This window comes from Alternaria hordeiaustralica (assembly GCF_023758085.1).
Source record: "Alternaria hordeiaustralica strain BMP 2776 chromosome Unknown scaffold_8, whole genome shotgun sequence".
NCBI classification, from domain to species: Eukaryota; Fungi; Ascomycota; class Dothideomycetes; order Pleosporales; family Pleosporaceae; genus Alternaria; species Alternaria hordeiaustralica.
The window spans coordinates 406,418-427,019 of NW_026056780.1; the positions used below are offsets into that span (position 1 = coordinate 406,418).

General features: G+C 53.7%; 5 protein-coding genes across 5 annotated transcripts; 4 read left to right on the top strand and 1 right to left on the bottom strand.

Moving 5' to 3' along the window:
• Nucleotides 1-2,803: 2,803 nt before the first annotated feature.
• On the bottom strand, nucleotides 2,804-4,822 carry J4E84_005006 (uncharacterized protein; the record flags this gene model as incomplete). The annotated part of the gene is made up of 3 exons (XM_049387606.1): nucleotides 2,804-3,550; nucleotides 3,609-4,154; nucleotides 4,220-4,822. 3 exons carry the CDS (start codon nucleotides 4,820-4,822, stop codon nucleotides 2,804-2,806), a joined length of 1,896 nt encoding a protein of 631 aa, XP_049244584.1.
• A 2,632-nt stretch (nucleotides 4,823-7,454) lies between these two features.
• On the top strand, nucleotides 7,455-8,720 carry J4E84_005007 (uncharacterized protein; the record flags this gene model as incomplete). Its single annotated transcript, XM_049387607.1, has 5 exons — nucleotides 7,455-7,575; nucleotides 7,628-7,812; nucleotides 7,862-8,019; nucleotides 8,067-8,325; nucleotides 8,373-8,720. 5 exons carry the CDS (start codon nucleotides 7,455-7,457, stop codon nucleotides 8,718-8,720), a joined length of 1,071 nt encoding a protein of 356 aa, XP_049244585.1.
• A 1,799-nt stretch (nucleotides 8,721-10,519) lies between these two features.
• Nucleotides 10,520-11,505, top strand: J4E84_005008 (uncharacterized protein; the record flags this gene model as incomplete). The annotated part of the gene is made up of 2 exons (XM_049387608.1): nucleotides 10,520-10,865; nucleotides 10,916-11,505. The coding sequence occupies 2 exons, from the start codon at nucleotides 10,520-10,522 to the stop codon at nucleotides 11,503-11,505; spliced, it is 936 nt and encodes a 311-aa protein (XP_049244586.1).
• Nucleotides 11,506-12,662: 1,157 nt separating this feature from the next.
• On the top strand, nucleotides 12,663-14,244 carry J4E84_005009 (uncharacterized protein; the record flags this gene model as incomplete). Its single annotated transcript, XM_049387609.1, has 2 exons — nucleotides 12,663-12,842; nucleotides 12,910-14,244. The coding sequence occupies 2 exons, from the start codon at nucleotides 12,663-12,665 to the stop codon at nucleotides 14,242-14,244; spliced, it is 1,515 nt and encodes a 504-aa protein (XP_049244587.1).
• A 3,325-nt stretch (nucleotides 14,245-17,569) lies between these two features.
• J4E84_005010 (uncharacterized protein) lies at nucleotides 17,570-19,663 on the top strand (the record flags this gene model as incomplete). The annotated part of the gene is made up of 5 exons (XM_049387610.1): nucleotides 17,570-17,868; nucleotides 17,917-18,351; nucleotides 18,401-18,663; nucleotides 18,708-19,271; nucleotides 19,323-19,663. The coding sequence occupies 5 exons, from the start codon at nucleotides 17,570-17,572 to the stop codon at nucleotides 19,661-19,663; spliced, it is 1,902 nt and encodes a 633-aa protein (XP_049244588.1).
• Between the last annotated feature and the right edge of the window lie 939 nt (nucleotides 19,664-20,602).

The window sequence follows — 20,602 nt, forward strand, 5'->3', positions numbered from 1 at the left end:
TCAGATTGAGAGACGCCGGGGCAGTAGCCGATGCGCTGTTTCGAAACGGGTAAAGCATATCCGGGCGCATGAACGAGGACGTCATTCGATCGTGCGCGCGACGAACACCTCCCTTTTTCTTCTCTATTTCCGACATACCATGCTATAACAAACACATCGGTTAGCAGTATAGGAGGAGCGATGCTGGATCACTTCAGAGAATTCACAAATGAAGGTTGCGCGATGATGATTACTCATTACCCACGCCTTCAAGCGAAAACAATCGGGCATGTATAGCGGCATTCCTTCTCTCTCGCTCTTATCTCACTTGCTGTGCAATTTCTCAAGATGCTCGTTCCTTTTTTCCTACTCTCTCCACTTCGCGATGGTTCGACGTCCTGTAACGCTCCAACGGCGCGCGATATCAGGTTTGGATGTAGCGCAACCGCCGTGAACCCAGGACTAAAGGAATCAGAACAAACTACACGCAGGCGCATATCGAGTTCAGATTGAGAAATTGCATTCATCCCGTTCGCCAGATCTTGAGTTGATCTAGGGCTCGCTCCTTCTTCGACGCCGTTAGAGACCCGTTTCGCCAGGTGCGCATCGCCGTCCAAGCGGCATGCCAATGCCTCATCGAAGTCCTCGGATGCGATTGGCTCGTCCGTGCTTGGAAAATTTTGCCGGCAAAACGTGTCTACTAGCCGACCTCAGATCTCTTGGTTGTAGATTTGGGTGGATGGACATGATCTTCAATGTAGCAAGCATCCCTTGTTAAAGGGGTTGAGGGCGCGTGCCCTTGCGACTTGAGAAGGGTGAGCGAGATTGGTTGGATGGTTCTGAACCAACGTTCCCGAGGTCGCATCGGCAGCCACGCTCTACGAGAATTGGGCCTCATCATACCTTGGTATCCGCAGTAGTCGCCTGGCTCTATCCAACTTGGTCTGAAAACACATCGCAGACATGAGTGGATCTTCAGCAAGTAGTTGTTGTCTCCGTCTGGCAATAGGAGCGACATCATTGGCGGATACGACTACCTTCGCGAAGCTACCCATGGTTACGCGACGATGGGTACTACCACTGTATACTTCTGCTGAACCAAGGGAGGGATCTGACCTTACTATTTCTTCATGATGAATCTAGAATTACCGTGCAGTCACCATCGCGCAACAAACATCTTCTCACATCTCAAAAACGAGAACACGATTTACAGCTACATTCAACAACCGGTCCAAGCATACGCAGTTCAGCAAGATGGTTCCATGTCCAACGCCGGCAAGCGCACTGCGCTTCACAACCAGTCATGCCACCAGTTCAACAATAATGTCACTCTTCTGTACACTTACAAGGCCATCCACCTTCTCAAGAAGGAGCCTCACCCTATCCCGCGGCTTCCGGTCGTCTATACAGTCCTTAGGCCCCTACAAAAAGACTGTAGCATCACCAAAGAACTCACCACCCCGCTTCCAAAGACCTATACCTCGAATCACCCCTTCTATTTCGTCTCCACGGAACATTAGGTATCGACACATATCCAAGGTCAAGAAGCCCGTGTCCAACATCCGCAAATACTCAATCCTCGCTCTACTGTTCACCCCCAGTATAACGTTTCTAGCTGTCGGAGTATTATACGGATATGGATTTAGCGAGCCGACCTCCCAACAAGGGGGTGAGAAAATGGGGAAAGCAACGGGGAAAGAAGTAGGAAAGTTAACGGAAGAGGCATTGGAAGACGGACTCAGTGACCCTTGGATAACGCACGTTGATGGATGCTGGGTGCGTACTTACAGCCAACCATGGCAACCCTGGCAACCCTGGCTCGTCGGCTTGTATATCTACGGAAGCTTAGAGTAAAAGTCTGGAAGGCTTTCTGAGACACCATCATTGTCACACGGCGGCTGGACCCGGGATCACCCAGGCGGCCACAACGCCAACGGGAGACTATCAACACCTCACCAAAGACGAGATCCTCATTCATCCGCAACGACAACCACGTCGAGCTCTCGTTAACATACAATACCAAACCCCGGGAATATTGCGCAACACGCGATAATGTCCTCTCTACCGTCGCGTACTGCATTCTGAAAAGGAAGGAGGTCTCCCGGGAGTGCAGATTAGACCTCTGGTCCCTTGAAAGTCAGCTTATATCCCTGCGCTGTGTGTATGCTTCTCGATATGAGTATGCCGCTACCTCTCTTCTCTAAAAGACAGTAGGAATGACCCAGAAGTATACATGGCCTTGGGATTTGGTAATCTTTGGTTCTGATACCAATGTAGTCTGTGGCGCACCTGTTGTCACCTTCAGTCTATTTTATGATTAGCTAGCAATGGGAGTTACCCAGGAGTCTGCATTGCCTTGAAATTGGGTGCACGGTGGCGTTTCTGCTGATGTATGCAGAAGCGCACCTGTTGTTGTCCTAGGTGCATGTCATAATTAGCTCGCAATAGAAATTTACCCGGAGTCTACATTGCCTTCGTACTTCAACATCTCTCGTTTTGATACTAACATAGTCGCAGCGCACCTGTTATTGTTCTTGGCCCCCGTTACAACTAGCTAGCAATGGAGCTTACCCATGAGACTACGTTGCCATGGGATGTTGGAAATGTTCATTTTCATGCCAACGTAGGCTACATCACCCCTGTTGTGGTCTTCAGTGTCAAATAGTGAGATTCCATCATGGCAGTATCTTATTTTTGTACCAGCTATGTCTTAATGTCATATGAAGGGACTATCTCAGTCAAGCATATCGAGATACCCCCGACACTCCACTTTCCGTCGCAATCCTCATCCGCCTTTCAGTTGGGCTTGAACCAAAGCTAGCGCCTAGTTGTCAACGGCAAGCAGAACAGCCTCATACTTGTTCTTCCAGTAGAGAGCATCGTTGCTAGGGGCAGCAGCTCCAACACCGTTAGTCTTCTTGGAAACTTTGGCTTGAGTAAGCTCGAGCTCCAGCCCCCGGATGACTTCGTCCCTGTCAACAACCTCCTGGCGGTACTGATCGGCCTTCTTGTAGGTGGGCAGCATCTCCTTATACTCGCTGTAGGAGCGCTTAGCCAGCTCAGTCCATTCTAGCACGGTCCCCTCGAGCTCTTTGATCTTGTCCTCCCGAGCACGTGCTTTCTCCTCGTTCATGAAAGATGGAGAGCCTCCAACAGCGAAAGTGGGGCTCTTGGAGGCCTTGCGCACATCGATCTCTGCCTTGAGCTTGGCGTTCTCCTCCTTGAGGGACTCGCAGGTCTGTAAGGCCATCCTGTGCTCTTTCTGCTTGGCGAGAAGGTTGGTATTCTCCGATTCTAGCTGGTCAACCTCATCGTCAAGGCCCTCGAGCTTCTTCAGAAGCCCCTCCACCTGGGTCTTGGTCTTGGTTCCTTCCTTCTTGTTGGCGTCTAACTCGGCGCTGAGAGTGCTGACTTGTTCGGAAAGAGTCGACTTTGCTCGCATGAGTTCGGTAACCTGGGACTCAAGATCGGCGACTTTGACGAGGCGCTGCTTCAGCTCGGCGTTCTCCTTCTGGCTACTACCAAAGTCGATCTTCATGCCTTCAACTTGCTTGGTCTGCTCGTTGAGTTTCTAATGGCATATTAGTTCAACCTGCACTTAACTTGCTTGTTATGTCAAAGCCACTTACCGCGAATGCCTTCCCATGTTCAGCTGCCTGGTTGCTGTAGCGCTCGTTCAGAGCCCTGTTTTCCTTCTTTGCCTTTTCGGCCTCGAGTCTAGCAGTACTCTCGCCTCCCTTCAACTGGCTGATCATGGTGTTGAGAGCCGTGTTCTTCTGTGTCTCCTTCGCGAGAAGATCGGCAGTCGACTTAAGCTCAGCGGTGAAGCGATCGATTGTCGCCTGCTCGTCGGCCTTCGTCTTAGCCTGGACGTCTTGGAGCGCTTTGCGCAGAGTGTCGGCTTCTGCAAGGAGCTGCTTCTTGGATTCCACGAGAGTCTCCAACTCCTTTCCGAGAGCGTCGACTTTGCGAAGATCTTCCTCCTTTGTAGAGCGCGCTTGCTCTAGTAGGTGCGCATAGTTGTCAATCTCGGTGCGGAAGTTGCCCTTCTCTAGCGTCAGGCGTGAGATGCGCTCTTGGAGGGCCTCGAGCTCCTTCAGCTTGTCGGCAGTCTGCTCCTTGTGCGCAAGGAAAGCCTCCTGGTGCTCGAGGATGAGATTGTGCTGGATGTTGACCTACATGACGTGAAAGAGTTAGTGACTGATTCATCGGTATGAAAGACCTTTTGAGAGCGACTCACCTTCTTATGCTGGGTATTGAGTTCGTCTTGCGAATCCTTGATGGCCTCGTTCACCATCGAGCTGTGATATAAGCTCATGTTGTCACGCTGCTTCTCCAGGAACACAGGCAGCTTCTCCTTGGCGTCATTTGCCGCAGTAAAGAGCGCCTCCAGTTCATTCCACAGGGCTTCGACAGTTGGGTTGGTCGCATCCGGTGACTCTGCGCGGATCAGCTCCAACAGTCGGCGCGTATTGGTGACCGTGGTCGAGACAGTCCTGGTGAACTTTTTGGCATGCTTGGCGACTTGTTCCTTCAAAGCATTACCTTGGGAGATGGCGAGCTGCGCATCCGGGTTGTTCTGAGCTGTATTGAGGACTCCGTGAGCGCCACTGTCTGCGTCAGCGTTGTGGTGAGCGTCTTTGAGGGCCACATCGGAGTTGCTGGTGTTGGGGGTAGTAATCTGCTCCTTGGTGGCGATGACGCTGTCGACAGTGGGGGGAGCAGCAGCAATAGATGCAGATGGGTTGATGGATGTGGCCAAAGCTGCCTTCTTCAAGTGCGGAGCAGCATACTTGGAGTATCCGAGAGAAACGGGGCCCATGTAGGGCTTCGCGGACGCCATGTTGTGTGGTGGATGGAGAGAGCGCGGAGTTCTGTGCTTGATGTGAGCCGCTGTCAATCACTACGGTCGGATGTGAAAGTGAGGTCGCCGTTGCGCACGATGTAGTCGGATGCGATCAGTGAGGGATACGACTTACAATTGACGGTAGAAGACTAGGAGAGTGCGGGACGGCTTTGTTCGAGAGGATTGGGGGTGGGATATTCTGGTTGGTGGGGTGAAGCTCTCGCGGTGTTTGTGGATCGAAAATAGACCTTGGGAAGGCAGTCGCGCTCGGCCCTAGAGCAACAACGTAGGCAGGTACTCTTCACCACCTAATCGAGCCAATCTCATTGATGAGAGAGATATCGTTAGACGTATGCAATCAAGACGCCTTCGTCATAAAGTGAGAAATGAAAAGAATGAATTAGATGACTTGTCACGTGCTAGCAGAAAGAGCGACTGCCTTCACCTTTTCCCACGCTAGCATAACGGCTGGAAGGAGCTATGGGTAGTTGGCAGTCGTGCTGAAGAGCGGAGGCGCCTCATACAAGGCAGGCATTGAACAAGTGCGCCGCAGTCTCCATTGTCGCAAAGCGAAAGTTTGATATCCTGAGATAATGTAGACTTCTAGGACTCTGCATTCTTCCTAAACGGGAAGACCACAGGAAAGACGGAAGAGGTGGAGAATGAGATCAAAATGAAAAGACCTTGCAGCAAGAGAATGTAAGGTTAGATTGATCTTCGACAAGAGAAATGAACCAGGTACCTTTGTCGTTGTCAGAGCTGCCACCTGGGCAACAAACGTACCTCAGCAAGAGCCCGCGGACGATAGCAACTCTTAGACCTACACGTCGAAGTATCGTCACACAAATTTGTCAGGGCGATCGCGGAATGCTGATTACTTAAGATGTAACTTGTGGAGAGAACAAGTCACCCACTCCAGCCCTCCCCATGGTCCCCACAGCCCGCCAAGCTGGAATGCGACCTGGAAACGGGAACGTGGCTCTTGGCTGACTCAGGATACGATGTTGGATCAACGTCCCCTCCAAAACGAACAAAAAATGCTGACAAGGCAATGGCAAAACGCGGCTTAAGCCTCGGTTACGGGACAGAAACACAAAAAGCAAAAGACACGCCATTCTGCTTGCCTGTCAAACCAGGAAGACGGGTCAGATTCCCATTCGGCATGCTGTGTGACGGTCACGTCGGCGTGCGATGGACCACGATGGATCGCGCTGGCCGTGTTCAGACGTGCAGAGGGCACATTTTGATTTTCATCGAGTGGGTTCAGGGTGGAACAGGAGGGTTCCAGACACGCAGGCAGCCGAATACCCGCGCAGAGGACGGTCCGCCCCTTTGAGGATGTTGGAACGGCGCTAGTTCGTTGTGGTTTTGGACGCTCGTGGAATATGTTGCGGTGGGTCCCTTAGGGGCTCCTCGCTATTTATCCAGGTGGCCATGGGGAACCGCCGTTGAACCAAGCGAGTGGGGGTCGCAGCGAGTTACCTCGGGCTCAAGTGGCTGAAGTGGTTGAAGTGAGGTGAAAAGGGCCGGAGAGGCAGCAATCACAAACATGTCGAGAGAGAAAGGCCGAAACGAGGCGTCTTGGGTAAGCATTGGAGGTGATGGGGTGGGTCCACTTTCGGAGGTATGGCGCGGAAAGAGCCGCCATCCAGCGTCTGAAACATAGTCGGGATTGCTCCTAGGCCGTCCTGCAGCAGTACGGGCGAGCTGGCGCGCAGGAATGCATCATGACGGAGAAGAAAGCAGGCGAAAGTTGGGCAAGCAGTGCACGAGCCGGCAGAAGGAGCTAGTTGTGTTGCACTCGCGGCGAAGGCAGGGCTAGCAGCGTACAGAGACAGCCCCCTACGGTGGACGAGTGAAACGCGGAGGCACCGGTACAGGTCCGAAGCATCAGGTTGGGGAGCAGACGTCTAGTCATGTTGGCTTCGGACGGCAGCAGGCTTCCTAGCCCGTGGTAGACTGTATGCAGCGGGAATCGATCGTCGCGCCAGGTTGCCGTGTCTCGTGGCTTTCACGACGTCCATCACGTTGCGGGCGCCGATCGCGTCCGCATGGGGGACTGGCATCCGAACGTCGGGCGTGCACGCTTGACCTGCCCTTGGCCGCCGTGTCGCGGGAAGACATTTAATATCATCCTGCCCGCCCAGCTGGGTCACGGCTGCTGCTGCGAGCATGGGCCTTCATCGCGAACGGTGCAGATCAGGGATTCTTTGCCGACACGTTATTTCTTAGGCCAGTCGCATACCGTCCCGGCTGTTCAGTCGTCTGTTAGTGCTGCATAGTGTCTCGTTTGCGCCCTCTTGCCTGTCCATTGAGATACTTTTTTTGCTTCTTCGTCCCTCGTTCAGTCGCGTCGCCCTCTGCTAGCACCGTACACCACCCACCACCACCACCGCCTACTGCACCCCTCCCAACCTCCGGTAGCGTCTCCCGCTCGCCTCAGATTCCAATTAGCTGCACGAGTCAGCCCGCTAGGACCTCAGCTAACACGCATGGTAGGCCTTGACTGCTACCTCGCTACTGCTGTATGCTGTAGCCCATCCCTAGCGTGTCGCGACTTCTCCTCTCCATCGCCGCTGCCTCAGCTCCTTCACGACGTCACCCATAGCAGTTTATGGCACCGGCAATCATGTGCTTCGGACGAAAACCCTCTGCCACCGACCCCGAGTCGAGGAAGAATGTCGAGATCGAAAAGAACCTCCGCGCCGACCGGAAGCGGGCTGAGCGCGAGGTGAAGCTGCTGCTACTCGGTATGCATTGAATGGGCCCCGGTGATACAGCGTGACTGAGACAAGAGTGCAGGTGCCGGAGAGAGCGGCAAGTCGACCGTCCTCAAGCAGATGCGCATCATCAACGCAGGCGGATTCCAGAGCCTCGAGCGCAAGACATGGCGGGCCACCATCTTCAACAACCTGGTCTCGGCCTTCCAGACCATCTACGCAGCCATGCAGGAAGACGACATTGACTTTGAGGACGACGACAACATTGTATGTCCCATCCAATGGCTCCTGCCCAAGCACCACTAACCGACGACAGCGGTACTCCGAGATGGTCAACTCCGCGCCCGACATTGGCACCGAGGAGCCCATGCCCGAAGAGTTCCACACAGCCTTCAACTCGCTTTGGGCCGACAAGGGCGTGCAGCTCACAATCCTCAAGGGCAACCAGTATGCGCTGCACGACAACCTGAACTAGTACGTTCCCCTCCACCATCTCTACCACTCCCAGGCTAACAATTCAGCTTCTTCCAAAACATCGACCGTCTGTTCCAACGGGACTTCCTCCCCACCGACCAAGACATTCTGCGCACGCGATTACGGACCACCGGTATCTCTGAGACCATCTTCGAGCTTGGCAACCTGACATACAAGATGGTCGACGTGGGTGGCCAGCGCTCAGAGCGTAAGAAGTGGATCCACGTTTTTGACAACGTGCAAGTCGTGCTCTTCCTCGTGGCCATTAGCGGATACGACCACGTGCTAGTAGAAGACCGGAATGGCGTAAGTCACCTTTTAAGCACACACGCTACGCCCACTAACACCACTAGAACCAAATGCACGAAGCTCTCATGCTATTCGAGTCGATATCCAATTCCAAATACTTCGAAAAGTCGGCGCTTATCCTCTTCCTCAACAAGATCGATCTCTTCACCGACAAGATAGCAAGTGGCATGAGCCCAATCCGGAGGGTCTTCTCCGACTACACCGGCGGGGACCGAGATGTGGAGGCCGGCAAAGAGTTCTTCGCCAACAAATTCCGCAACCTCGTCCGCCAGCCCAAGAAGGAGGTCTACGTCCACTACACCAACGCGACCGACACCAACCTACTCAAGATCACCATGGCGTCTGTACAAGACATGATCGTCCAGCGCAACCTCAACGCACTGATACTATAGTAATCACGGATGGTCGCGTTGCGATCGTCGCCGTCTTACACACAGCCCAGGAGAGCGCTCGCGCGCCCACGCGAAAGCAGGGGTGCACAACGCACACGCGCCCGCGCTGTCGACCCACCTGCCCTAGAAACGGACAGTCCGCCTGGCGGGACCGGAGTAGCAACGGACTTTTAGTGGACGAGAAGAGACGACTTCCACGGCCCTTTTCCATTTTATACCCCCGATACCTCTTTCTCCGCTTCTTCATCATCTTCGCCAGTACATGACGATCTCACGACTTAATCTCTTGGTCTTGATTCTAGTCTTGATCTTGGTCTCTTTTTCTTCTCTCTTGGTTTGTTTTAGTAAGCGGACACACGCATTTTGTAGATTCATAGTGTATTGCAGATCTGAGGAGACGAGCATGTCTTGGAACTCGATTGTGGAAAGATACAGAGGCTGACAAAATCTCCCTCCCTATCTCGGCTTTGGACAACTACCGTTCATTGGGTGTTGTGTACCTAGTACTCCTGCGCAGTCACTCACTGAGAGTGGGCAGGGTCATAGATTGGGGTTGGGCAGTGCCATGTCCAAAAAAAAACATATTACATGGCATTGGACGTGCAGCGGGGAATGCAGAAGAGGTACATTTTGCTGCTGCAGTGTAATATCAACAAACCATCTTACCCAGCTCCGAGACATTCTCCATGTTGATGTACTCCGGTTCCCGTAGTTTCCGTTTCCCGTGTCGTTGGCATATGCAGCCACTTACATAGCCATGTCCAACTTACATCATATTTACCCTGATTTACCCACCGCAAGCGAAGGGAAATATGATCAGGATGGTAAAAAGCCGCAATCCCGCGGGGTTCGTCAACGCCCATGCATCATGCGCCTCTGCGGCGTGGTTGCCTTACAGACCGAGCCAGTCGCTCTCGGTCCGTGCCGCTTCAACCCGGCGTGGGACGTTGACTCGCACGTCGCGTCGCAGAGTGGGAGGAGGGTCTATCCCTCCAGAAAGAGGGAGTGGCTGAGCTGGTGGCTTGGCCTGGACTTGTGGCGTCGGTTTGTGGTGGAGAGAGATGGGATGGGTGAATGTGTATAGGAAAGGGTGAGATGGGTTGTAATGCAGTGCAGTGCAGTGCGATGTATTGGACATGCGGGGTGGGTGGTCAGACGCGCACAATGGGATTGTGAGGTCACGCGAAGAGTGTTGGCGGAGTCAGTAGAAGGGTGCTGTTGGTGAGGGCAGTGTGGTTTGTGGAGGGATGCGAAGTGAGGTAGTGCGGATGGGGGAATCCCTTGCTTTGAGGAGGGGACGATGCCTGTGAGAGGGCGATAGTAGGCGCTTGCTAACACCATGTGTTGTCGTAGGTAGACACTAAGAGAAGGCCAGCAAGCTGGGTTGTAATATGTGCAAGTATGGACAAGATTGATTTGACGGTGCAAACAGCGCTGTATAATGGGCAGAGCAATACCCATTCTACCTAGGTATAGTGCAGATAGCGAGTATCAGAGGATGCATCTTAGCCACAATGCTCTAACGACAAACACCATTGGAATGTATGGGGGATATGATCTAGACCACACACCGACATCTTGTCACGAGACCTAGGTAGCTATCCGTGGACGTTCACCGTACTCTCGACCGCTTCACGCTTCTGACATGTGCAATGCTCTCGTGACGGGTGCCGGCTGCCAGTGCTAGTGCCAATCGGGGAAACATCGGCGCGTGGAGCACCTGCAGCAAGTCCTGATAGCCGGCCCTTGAGCCTCATCAACACCATCGTCATACCCAATACCCCTCCACCCAGCTGGCCATGTTCTCGCCCGCTGTTGGCAGAGTCGCCCGCTCTGCAAACACCTTCGCTACTGCGCCAGCGACTTCGTATGTCTTCACCCGCTGCGCCCGCTCTGCGCTGAGCACCAGCACGGCGCCGCAACAACCCTTCCGACCCAGTCACCAGCGGCGCTACTCGTCTTCGAAGCCATCCACGCCCCCGAATAGCAAAAAGAAGCCCACGGAAATAGATCAGAATGCGACGGCAGAGCTCCAGGGCGCCGGCAAGAAGTCCAAGGAGACGAAGAAGCTGAAGGAGCCCTCGACGGCTACCACAGGCAACAACGTGCCCTTTGTGCCGCCAACAAACCATCTCCGGGAAGACGGTAAGATGCCGCGGGGTACACCTTCCCATGCATATGCTGACGTATCGCAGATGTCAAACTATCCGCCTTCTTCGGCCTCCACCGCCCTATCTCCATCTCGCGCTCCTTCCCCAACGAAACGTCGACAGCTGAATTCGACGCCTTCTTCGACGTGAACCGGGCGAATGACGTGCAAAGAATGGAAGCCACCAAGAACGTTCTCGCTGGCTTCCTGGACCGCGTAAACGCCGAGATCGATGCACAAGAGGAGCAGCGAGCCGATGCGATACAATCGGAGCAGGAGGTATACCACCTCGATGTTGAGCCCACACAGCAAAACGTAGAAGACTGGGCCTCTCGCCTTGTTCCTTTCCGAGCACCAGCGGCACCCGAGCCGTACGATGCACAAGCGAGCGCGCCTCAGACCGAGTCACACTCCGCTGAAGGCCTCTCCGCCAGCATCAACCAGCGCATAACCGAAGTACCGCTGCCCGCGCAAGAGAGGAAGCCAAGCACATTTCGCCAGCACGTTGCGCGACGAAGATACGGCATGTACATGATTAGTGTAAAGAGGCAACGGAAGCTCAAGATGAAGAAGCACAAGTACAAGAAGCTCATGAAGAGGACGAGGCTGTTGCGGAGGAAGCTCGATAGGTTGTAGTGAGTACATAGCGTTGGCGTTATAGACATGCATGGCCAGGTCGAAGAGAATCACTTCATGGACTCGCGGACTGCTGGCCTTGGGACTTCGATGTCGCCTGCGTAGGTGCGAAACCGGTCGCAGTGACCAGGAATAACACCCGCGGCTTAACGGTCGCCTCCCTACGGTCCTTCGTTTTACAGAAGGCATTACGAATTTACTCGACTCATCTTTCGAATCTCGCGCATTGTCCTGGTGTTTTGAGCAGCTTGTTTTGATCGCATATGACGCCAGACGGGGCCGCTTCTTCTTTCCAAATACCACCGTCAATAACCACCATTACGTGCATTTCCCTTGCATTGTGTTTCTGCCCGAGCATCTCGCTGTTTCTTCATGCATCGCAAAGAGTCTCTGAGAATTCGAATGGAAGTTCAAGATGCGAACGCATTGATGATCGGCGCTGTCAAGCGACGTTTGTTGACGGCGGCTATACTACGCTCTAGGCGTAGTCCCGTGTCGCAAAGTCACATGAAACCCCACCGCGACTGAGGCCGTCACAACACCCCCAACATCAGGCAGCACGCACTTCAGTCGACTGAGTCGATGCCCCGCACGGAAGCCTTAACAGACGGCTCCTAAGGCGTAGCGAAGTCGCAGCCCGGCAATCATACGTTCCAGCACGCTCAAGAGCGCATGACGCCTTGGCACGAACACCCCTCTGTCATTTTTCCACTGCGTTTTCACGACCCCGCTGTGTTCTGGGCGTCGGATCGAAGGCGGGATACACGTCTTGGGCGCATGGTTGAGACGTCCAAGTGATCCTTCCCCCAGGCATGGCGCTTGGAGGTGAGTCCCTTGGAGAGAGAGTGGCGGGAACGGAGGCACAGATGAATGTGATATATAAGCCTGGTATACCTCGCCCACAGATTGGAAGGCCAGCAACTTCGACAACAGCAAAGTCAACAGTAGCATCCAGCAAACTCCCCTTCTTTCGCTTCTTACAGCACTTTTTCCATTCTTTCGCCCAGGTCGGCCTTTATATCAACTCCATCTACCTATTACTTACTTCTTTCATTACAAGAGCTAGTCTCTCGTTTTCCTCCACTTTTAACGTTTAACGCATTACTACTATTAGGGTCCTTTCGATTCCAAATCACAACTACAACAAATCAGCAAACATGGTTTCCAAGACTTTCATCATCGCGGCTATGATTGCCTACGTCCAGGCCCGTTTCGGCCAGGAGCAAGTCCCCATCGACGCTATCAGTCAAGTCCAGGGTGGCGATGGTGGTGCCGCTGCTACCATTGCTGGTGCGGCCATCTCTGACCTTCTCGGTGGAGCAAACTCTTGCGATAAGGTATGTGCTTCTCCACTTGTTTACCCTACCTCCACATCCCCGGGTCTCAGGCTAACAAACACACCAGCTCGTCCGTGCTGATCAGATCTTCACTGAACTCGGTGGCGGTGCTGATGCCCTTGCTGCTGCCATTGGCATGGTGACTGCGGAGAAGAACACCAACCCCTTCGCTGGCGGTAACGCACAGAACGTCTGTGGCGATGCTTCGCTTCCGGCTACTGCTGAGCTTCGTGGTATTACTCCTCTCATCGACCCTGATGTCGATGTCAACGGTGATGCTGCTGCCCTTAGCGCTAGCAGTGCTGCGTCTCCTCTCGCTGCTGATGGTATGAGTGTCTTTGATCTCATGGACCAGGCTGGTCTCGGTGATCTCGTTGTTAGCCAGGCTTCGGCTGGTGGTGCTGGTGCTGCCGCTGGTGGTGCTGCTGCCGGCGGTGCTGCTCAGGGTGGCAACCAGGCGGCTGCTGGTAACGGCAATGCCAACGCTGGTAACAACGCCAATGCTGGTAACAACGCCAACGCCGGTAACAATGCCAATGCTGGTAACGGAGCTGCCAATGCCGGCAACGCTGGTAACAACGCTGGTAACGCTACTGCTGATGCTGGTGCCGATGCCGCTGCTGGTAACGGCAACGCGAACAACAACCAGAACAACAACGCCAATGCTGGTAACAACAACGATGCTGCGGCTGGTAACGACAACGCTGGCAATGCCAACAACAACCAGAACCAGAACAACAATGCCAACGCCGGCAACGACAACGCAGCTGACAACGCTGGCAATGCGAACAACAACGCTGGAAACAACGCCAACAACCAGCAAGATGCAGCCGCCGGTAACGATAACGCCAATGCCGGCAACCAGAACAACAACAACGCCAACGCCGGTAACAACGCAAACAACCAACAAGACGCCGCCGCCGGAAACAACAACGCCAACAACAATGCCGGAGCCGATGCTGGAGCCGATGCCGGTGCCGACGCCGGAGCCGACGCAGGCAACGCAGCAGCAGGCGGTGCCGGCGGCGCCGAAGACTTCGGTCTCTGCACGCCCACCATCACCTTCCAAGGCGGCGAAAACGGGCGCCCCGCCGACGAATTCACATTCCAGATCGCGGACCCGCTCGCGCGCGGCGGCCAAGGCGAAGCCCTCAACCCGGACATCATCACCAACGCGCTCTGCAACCAGCTGACCAACGTGTGCGAAGCCAACGAAGCTGCTGTGGCTACTTGCGAGAGCGCTGCTGCGGCTGTTCAGGGCGGAGACAGGAACAAGGCGCTTGCGGATCAGTTTAACAGCCTTGTTGGGTTCGCCGGTGCGGTTACCAACCCGGATGGTGGTGCGGAGGATGTGGGTGCTGCGGCGAAGGCGAGGAGCATGCGCCGTGGTCTTAGGTTGTAAGGAGGTGGTTGCGATATAGAAGATGAGTATGAGATGAGAAGATGGGAGTGGGAGAGGTGCTCTAAACAAGATTGAGATGCGAGGGAGGGATGAACGGTACGCATTTTTTGCTGGATGTCTACTGTTGTTAGAAGTTGGCTCGACTTTTCCTTTTTCTTTTATACTGTATTCTTATACCACTGCATTTGCGTTTTACGACGAGTAGATTGATATCGATGAACAAATCTGTTACGATGATTATTGTTTCTCTGTTGCTGGCTTGTGAGGTGTAAATGATGACTCTTTGGGTCCTCCTGAACATCCTTTTACATTGTATCAATCGGCTGTTTGTTGGACACTTGCTGCTTTTCTTGATTGGCTTCATTCGGTTGCTGGTATCGAGGCTCTCCTCAACATCGTGGTGGAGGCGAAGAAGGGAAGGCGCATTTTACCCATACTGGGGGCCTGGCCTTGGTTCGAGCTGGTCATCGAAGACGTACTTTGGTGACCTTGGTGGAGGCGAAACTTGAAGGAAGCTGAAGACCTCGCCGATGTTCATACGTCCTTCGTTGCGTTGCTGGTAGCGAGCGTCTCCTCGTCAATTGGGTTGAGGCAAAGCTTGAGGGATCACGAGGTCTGTAATTTGAGATACCCAGCTAATGTTCATGTTTTGCCTCGCCGTCCTGGTGGGTCTAGACTCTGATGTCAGTGAGATACCTTGTCTCGAGACGGTCGACATGTCGGCTCTAGATCTGCCTCCTTTGCCTGCGCAGTATTTTGCAGTGAGAGGCGTTATCTGGACGCCGACCGTATTGTGGTTCTGGACTCGTTTTCTTGTTTGCGCAGTATCTGGGTGCTGAAGGGTCGACCCACCGGGTAGGCTAAGCGCTCTTTGCGCCATGTACGTACACCACATTGGCAGCTGATTCATGGAGCCATCCGGACAACAGCGCAAGCGGAGATTTCCATACCACGTCGTGTGCCATAATCGTGGTAGGAGGCACTTCGAGATGCAATCTAGTGTAGGCTGTGTAGAGATTTGCATTCGCATGCAGAATGCTCCCACTGCAGTGGATCAGGAGTCTTTTGAAATGTCTCGAGATGTAATCGATGTGTGTGTTCAGTGGTAGCGAAAGTGGCTGCACTCTGAGTGTGTCTCGTGGCACCACTTACTCCACGGGAGAAATTATCGGTATCTGTGTTTCTCCTCGGTCGACGGGACCTAACCCACACCCTCACTTCGGTAGACACGGGACAGCTCCAGGAACGGCGAGGTAGTGGCCCAGAACTGAGGGAAAAGCAAGCGGTACCGTTCCCTACATTGTGCCATGTGGGTTCGATCGAGGCTCCGAGTTCCGTTACTCCGCCTCGAAAAAGCAAACAAAAGAACGTGGCTAGACAACGTCACGAGAAAATCTCCGGAGTCTGGAGTTGTCGCAGCTTGCAAGGTACATGGAAGTCCTACGATACGACTTCTGTTTGCGGACTTGGACGCAAAACCCGACCGAGCGTCTTCACCACACGGGCTGTGCTTAATCTAATGCAGACAGGATGGATACATCCTGTTCCGAGAATCCTCCCCGGCATCCCCGCCCTGCTCCGCCTTTGCAATTGTATGCGCTGCTGGCTGTTGGTACGCGATATGCGGTAGATAGCGATGTCACACGCTCATTGGCCATGGGTAGGATGAGGTTACTTGGTGTAGCTGATCTGCAAGTCCGTTGCGATCTGCGCTGCATCTGTCTTCCGCGGAGCTGGTGGGGATGGACGCTCGACTTGCCTACGAAGGCGAGGTGGCTTGCGGAGAGACCCTGAGCTAGAAGGTATGGAAGAAAGGAAGGAGTGTGTGTGGGGATGGTGAGTCTCGCCAGGACCAGGGGAACCATGTGCGCGCTTGGAGTCGGTGAAGTAGAATGAGCTGTTTTGGACAGCGAGACGAGTGTCGTGAGCTGGTTATGATAGCGAGGCAGCTTTGCCGTTCCGAGCAAGCGGCTGGCGCACAGCGATCATGTGTTGGACGATCATTGGGAATTGCAGGAGGCCAAGGCAGAGCTATGAGCGTCCATAGTCCACGTGTGAAGGTGCTAGAGTCAGTAAATCCCGCTGTCGTTCATTGCTTTTGAGGCGGAATCAGGCGGCAGCCACAGACGCATTGTCATGGCACACAACCCTCCTCACGTCGCATTCGCTTCGATGTGGCGCAACGAGTGCAATGCCGGAGTCGAATGCCTGGCAAAGTGGCTTCGTACGAACTCTAAACGCGAACTTGAGCCGTCGACACCGGATGGGTAGCGCCCGCCCATGGAGTGAAGCTACTGGGACGTTCGTGCCTGCTAAGCCCGATCTGGGCAAGGGGTGTCATCCAAGATGAGGATCAGGTACGACTGCATTGACTCGACCCACCAAACACGTTTGAGGGCTGGCAGAGGGAGGTGGTTGATGGTGAAGAGCAGCGGCGGAGAGAAGGGCCGCCGTGGCTGGCTCCCCAGCTAGGTGTGGCAAAACGGGTGCGCCACGGTGATCACAAAAGCTTGAGTGCCCAACAGATGGACTGTTTGGGTGACAGTGTAAGAGATGCGTTCACTCGACATGACATGGCGGCAGGCCATGCAAGTAGTGCAGTGCTCAGACAGCATTACGCAAAACACTAGGTCCGCATGGGCTTAGGCGCGAAAGTGGGTCCCGATGAAAATCGCGTGCGTCTCGACATGCATTCCTTCCACACAGACAACAAAGCCTGTTAGCCTCATTGCGCACGAGCGTCGTCTAGCATGGCACATTATTAAGAGAAACATTTAGCACAGGGCGAGAAGCCAAGGGAAGCTGAGAAAAAAACTTTGAGACGTGCTTGCTGAGAAAAGGATCACCATCGGTCCTTTACTCGGTCCCATTCCCCCGCCATCCGATTCGCACCGCTGCAACAGGCCCTGATGACGACGTAGGTGCTAATCGCGAGTGTGGTTCTTCAGTTCATGGCGAAGTTCCTACCTTACACCTTCTTATATGCCTTTTTTCGCCGATTGAGACGCGGAATACTATAGTAGTCTATGCTTGCCGCTCGCCAACTCCCTGTGGATACCTACTAGATGAATCAGGCCAGCATGACCACTCCGCGACGGAAGGCATGTGTCGAGTGCCGACAGCAAAAGGTACTTCCCCACCTCAATGCATCGCGACAACGTCCGCAATGGCTTGGATGGTTTACTGATCATTTGTCTGGCAGATCCGATGTGATGTCGAGCAGCACAAGGTACCGCATGACCCATGCGGTCGCTGCAAGAAGATGGGCCTCGAATGCCGCATTCTTCCCACGTCAACCAGGAACCTGCGCCAAACAAAAGCAGAGATGCGACGCGAATTGGAAGAGTTGCGATGGAATATGAGGCAGGGGCAGAATCCTGGCGATGCAAACTACCCGCAATCGACAGCATCACCGACCGTCGACATGCAAAACTACGGTCCGCTCGAACACGCTTCGGGCACATATTCTGATCCTTCCGGAAGGACAGATGCATCGGATTCCATGTCACCAGCTTTCGACTCGCGGCCACCGACGCGAAAAGGTTCCGATCATCACGGCACAGTACCGCGTGTGATTGACGGGTACCTGCTCGATTCAAAGAGGATTGACGATTGCTTCACCATGTACGTTGACTCAGGATGTCGTTCTTATCTATGCTAACATGACCGCAGTTACTTCACCCAATACCATCCGCTCTTTCCTATCTTGGACCCTTCAATAGGGCCGAATGACTATTATGACCAATCGCCGTTCTTGTTTTGGACTATCGTGGTCACGGGATCGCGGCGGTACTCTGAACATGAAGTCCTAGAGAGGACGAGCCAACCCATCACCCAGCTCGCATTCTCTTCAATGGCGCTACGCACCTCACAAGTTCCGATCATCCAAGGTCTACTAATTCTGTGCACATGGCGACTACCCACCAACTCAATGTACAAAGATACGACACACCTCATGTGTGGATCGGCAGTGCATCTAGCAACACAGATTGGTCTGCACATAGCAGGTGTTGGCCAGGATTTTGCTAGGACGCCGCTTGAGAAGGACCAGTCACTCAAGGTGCAACGCGCCAGGCTCTGGCTGTGTTGCGTCATCGTTTCCATAAGGTGAGGTCTTCCAAACAAGTAAACTTCGACATACGCTAACCGTATCTAGAACGAGCTGTGTTGAAGGTATACCACCTCTTGCTGAGTCATTCTTCGATGGCGATGAACAAGACCGTGAAGACATGGTTCCCTACCTCCCGTCTGACCTGCAGTTCCTGCACAAAGTCTACATCATCCTCATGCGTGCCATGGTTGCCATGGGCAAGACCAACTTACAATCCATTCATTGTGATGTCCGTGTATTACGATCATTGATTGGCATATTCGACTCGCAACTCCTCAGCTTGGCCCCATCCTCTCCAAGTGAACTCGGTAAGTCTGACCCGGCTCTTTCGAAACTTGAACTAACAAGATAGACACCCTGCAACTTAGCTGTGCACGTATTCACGTAATGGCCTTCCATTTCTTCGCCCACCCCACGAACCCTGGACCCGATGCCGAGGGTCTTTCACGATTTTACTCACTCTGCATCTCAGTTATCCAGTCCGCTTCGACAATGCAGACGACACAAAAGATCTTCCTACCCTCTGTCTCGCAATCATTCATTGACCGAACTATTACTCTGGCTGGATTTACCATTCTTAGACTCGTTCGAAGTCCGCTTGCTCAACATCTGGATGTACTTGCGGGCGAACGAGCTTTCTCACAGGCGTATGATTTCCTTAAGAACGTCTCTTTACAACCGGGAGATATCCATTTCCGAACTGCGCACATCATGAAAGATTTGTGGGGTAGCGACAAGGTGTTCCGCAAGAAGGATGGCCGTGTGGAATCGCTATATCTGAGGCTGAGGACGCGATTGAGCATGAGCATTAGTTACGACATGTTCTGGTACTGGCGAGAAGAGTTCAGCAACATGAAGAACCCGTACGGCGACGAAGTAACTCTTTCGCACGAGAACGTCCAGCAGAACCCACCTCGTAAGCATCTTACGTCAATTCTGACGAGCTCTTAACTAACAAGCATGTCAGAATACCCATCCCAACAACAACAACAACACCCACAGCAGCACCAGCAGCAACTTCCGGATCCTTCGATGAGACAGCAACAACAACTCCCAGTGACCAAATTCGACCCCAGCTTGGTGAATCCTCAGATGCAACAAGACCCGTCCGTAATGAGCTTCGATGCCTGGGAAGGTCCAGACTATGGAGTGCCGCCAATGCTTGATCAATTTCCCGATTACGACTGGGCGGCCGGATTTGAGTTCTCGAATGCGGAAATACCCAATGTGCCGGTCGGTCCTATGAATCCAATGATGACAGCACCAGGGCCTGGAGGCGCACCGAACATGGGATACACCTACGGTTAGATGTTGTTGGGTATGCGTAAAGGGATGAACCGGACGCGATGGAAGAGTAATAATAGCGGTTTCTCGCCTGGTGCGGGAGTTGAAGCGTTCAGATACCGTATACCTACTCAGATACGCAATACCATGGAATATACTTTACCCCGATCGTCCATTGCAGACGCCACATACGGTCTACAAAGACCTCCCCAACGTAGACATCTGGATTCGGGATCGCGATCGCGGGATCGGTAACACCGCTAGACGATAGTCCAGGAACGGATCGTGGTGGCGCAAATTTTCTGATCGCTTCGGTGCACGCTGCATCTTCCTGGGAACAGGCGCGACGCCAAAGAGCTGGGGTGGTGTGCCGGCCTGACCGAACGAACTCCGAACGCGATGGAGATGGATTACCAAGGCGTATATGATAACAAAGGGTCTTCTCTTCCAGTGGGGACAGTCTGACAGGTACAAGACGAACCTTGCAGGGAAAAGCAAAACGTGGGTGCGATCACCTGTAGTGCCTTCATCGCGCAGCCTGACCCTGATGGGCCACTAGCGGCGCCTTGTGCACCACAATCCAAAGGCGTGTACCCAGGTGGAGGAGGAAAGAGGAACCGACACAAAACACCAAAGGAAACCGCCATGCCGGCCGCCAGCTCACTTTAAATCCCAGTTTACCCCTCTCACCAACCCCCCATGCGCTCGCTCGCCTACCCAGGAGACTTCGGCATCGGCCAGCATACCCAACGGGGCATTCCATCCTCCAAATCCTATCTCATACGATATCGCCTCCCGCCTCCAACGCGCCGACCATGGACATCGGCGAAACTGAATTTCGCAGTCTTGTCTGACCAGTGAGAAGGGACAAGCATGGCGCTCCTACCGGTCAAACTGCCGGCGAACATCGGCACCACACTACGTCAGCAGCAGGAACAAGGGCTTGTTGCGGGGGTGGTCACC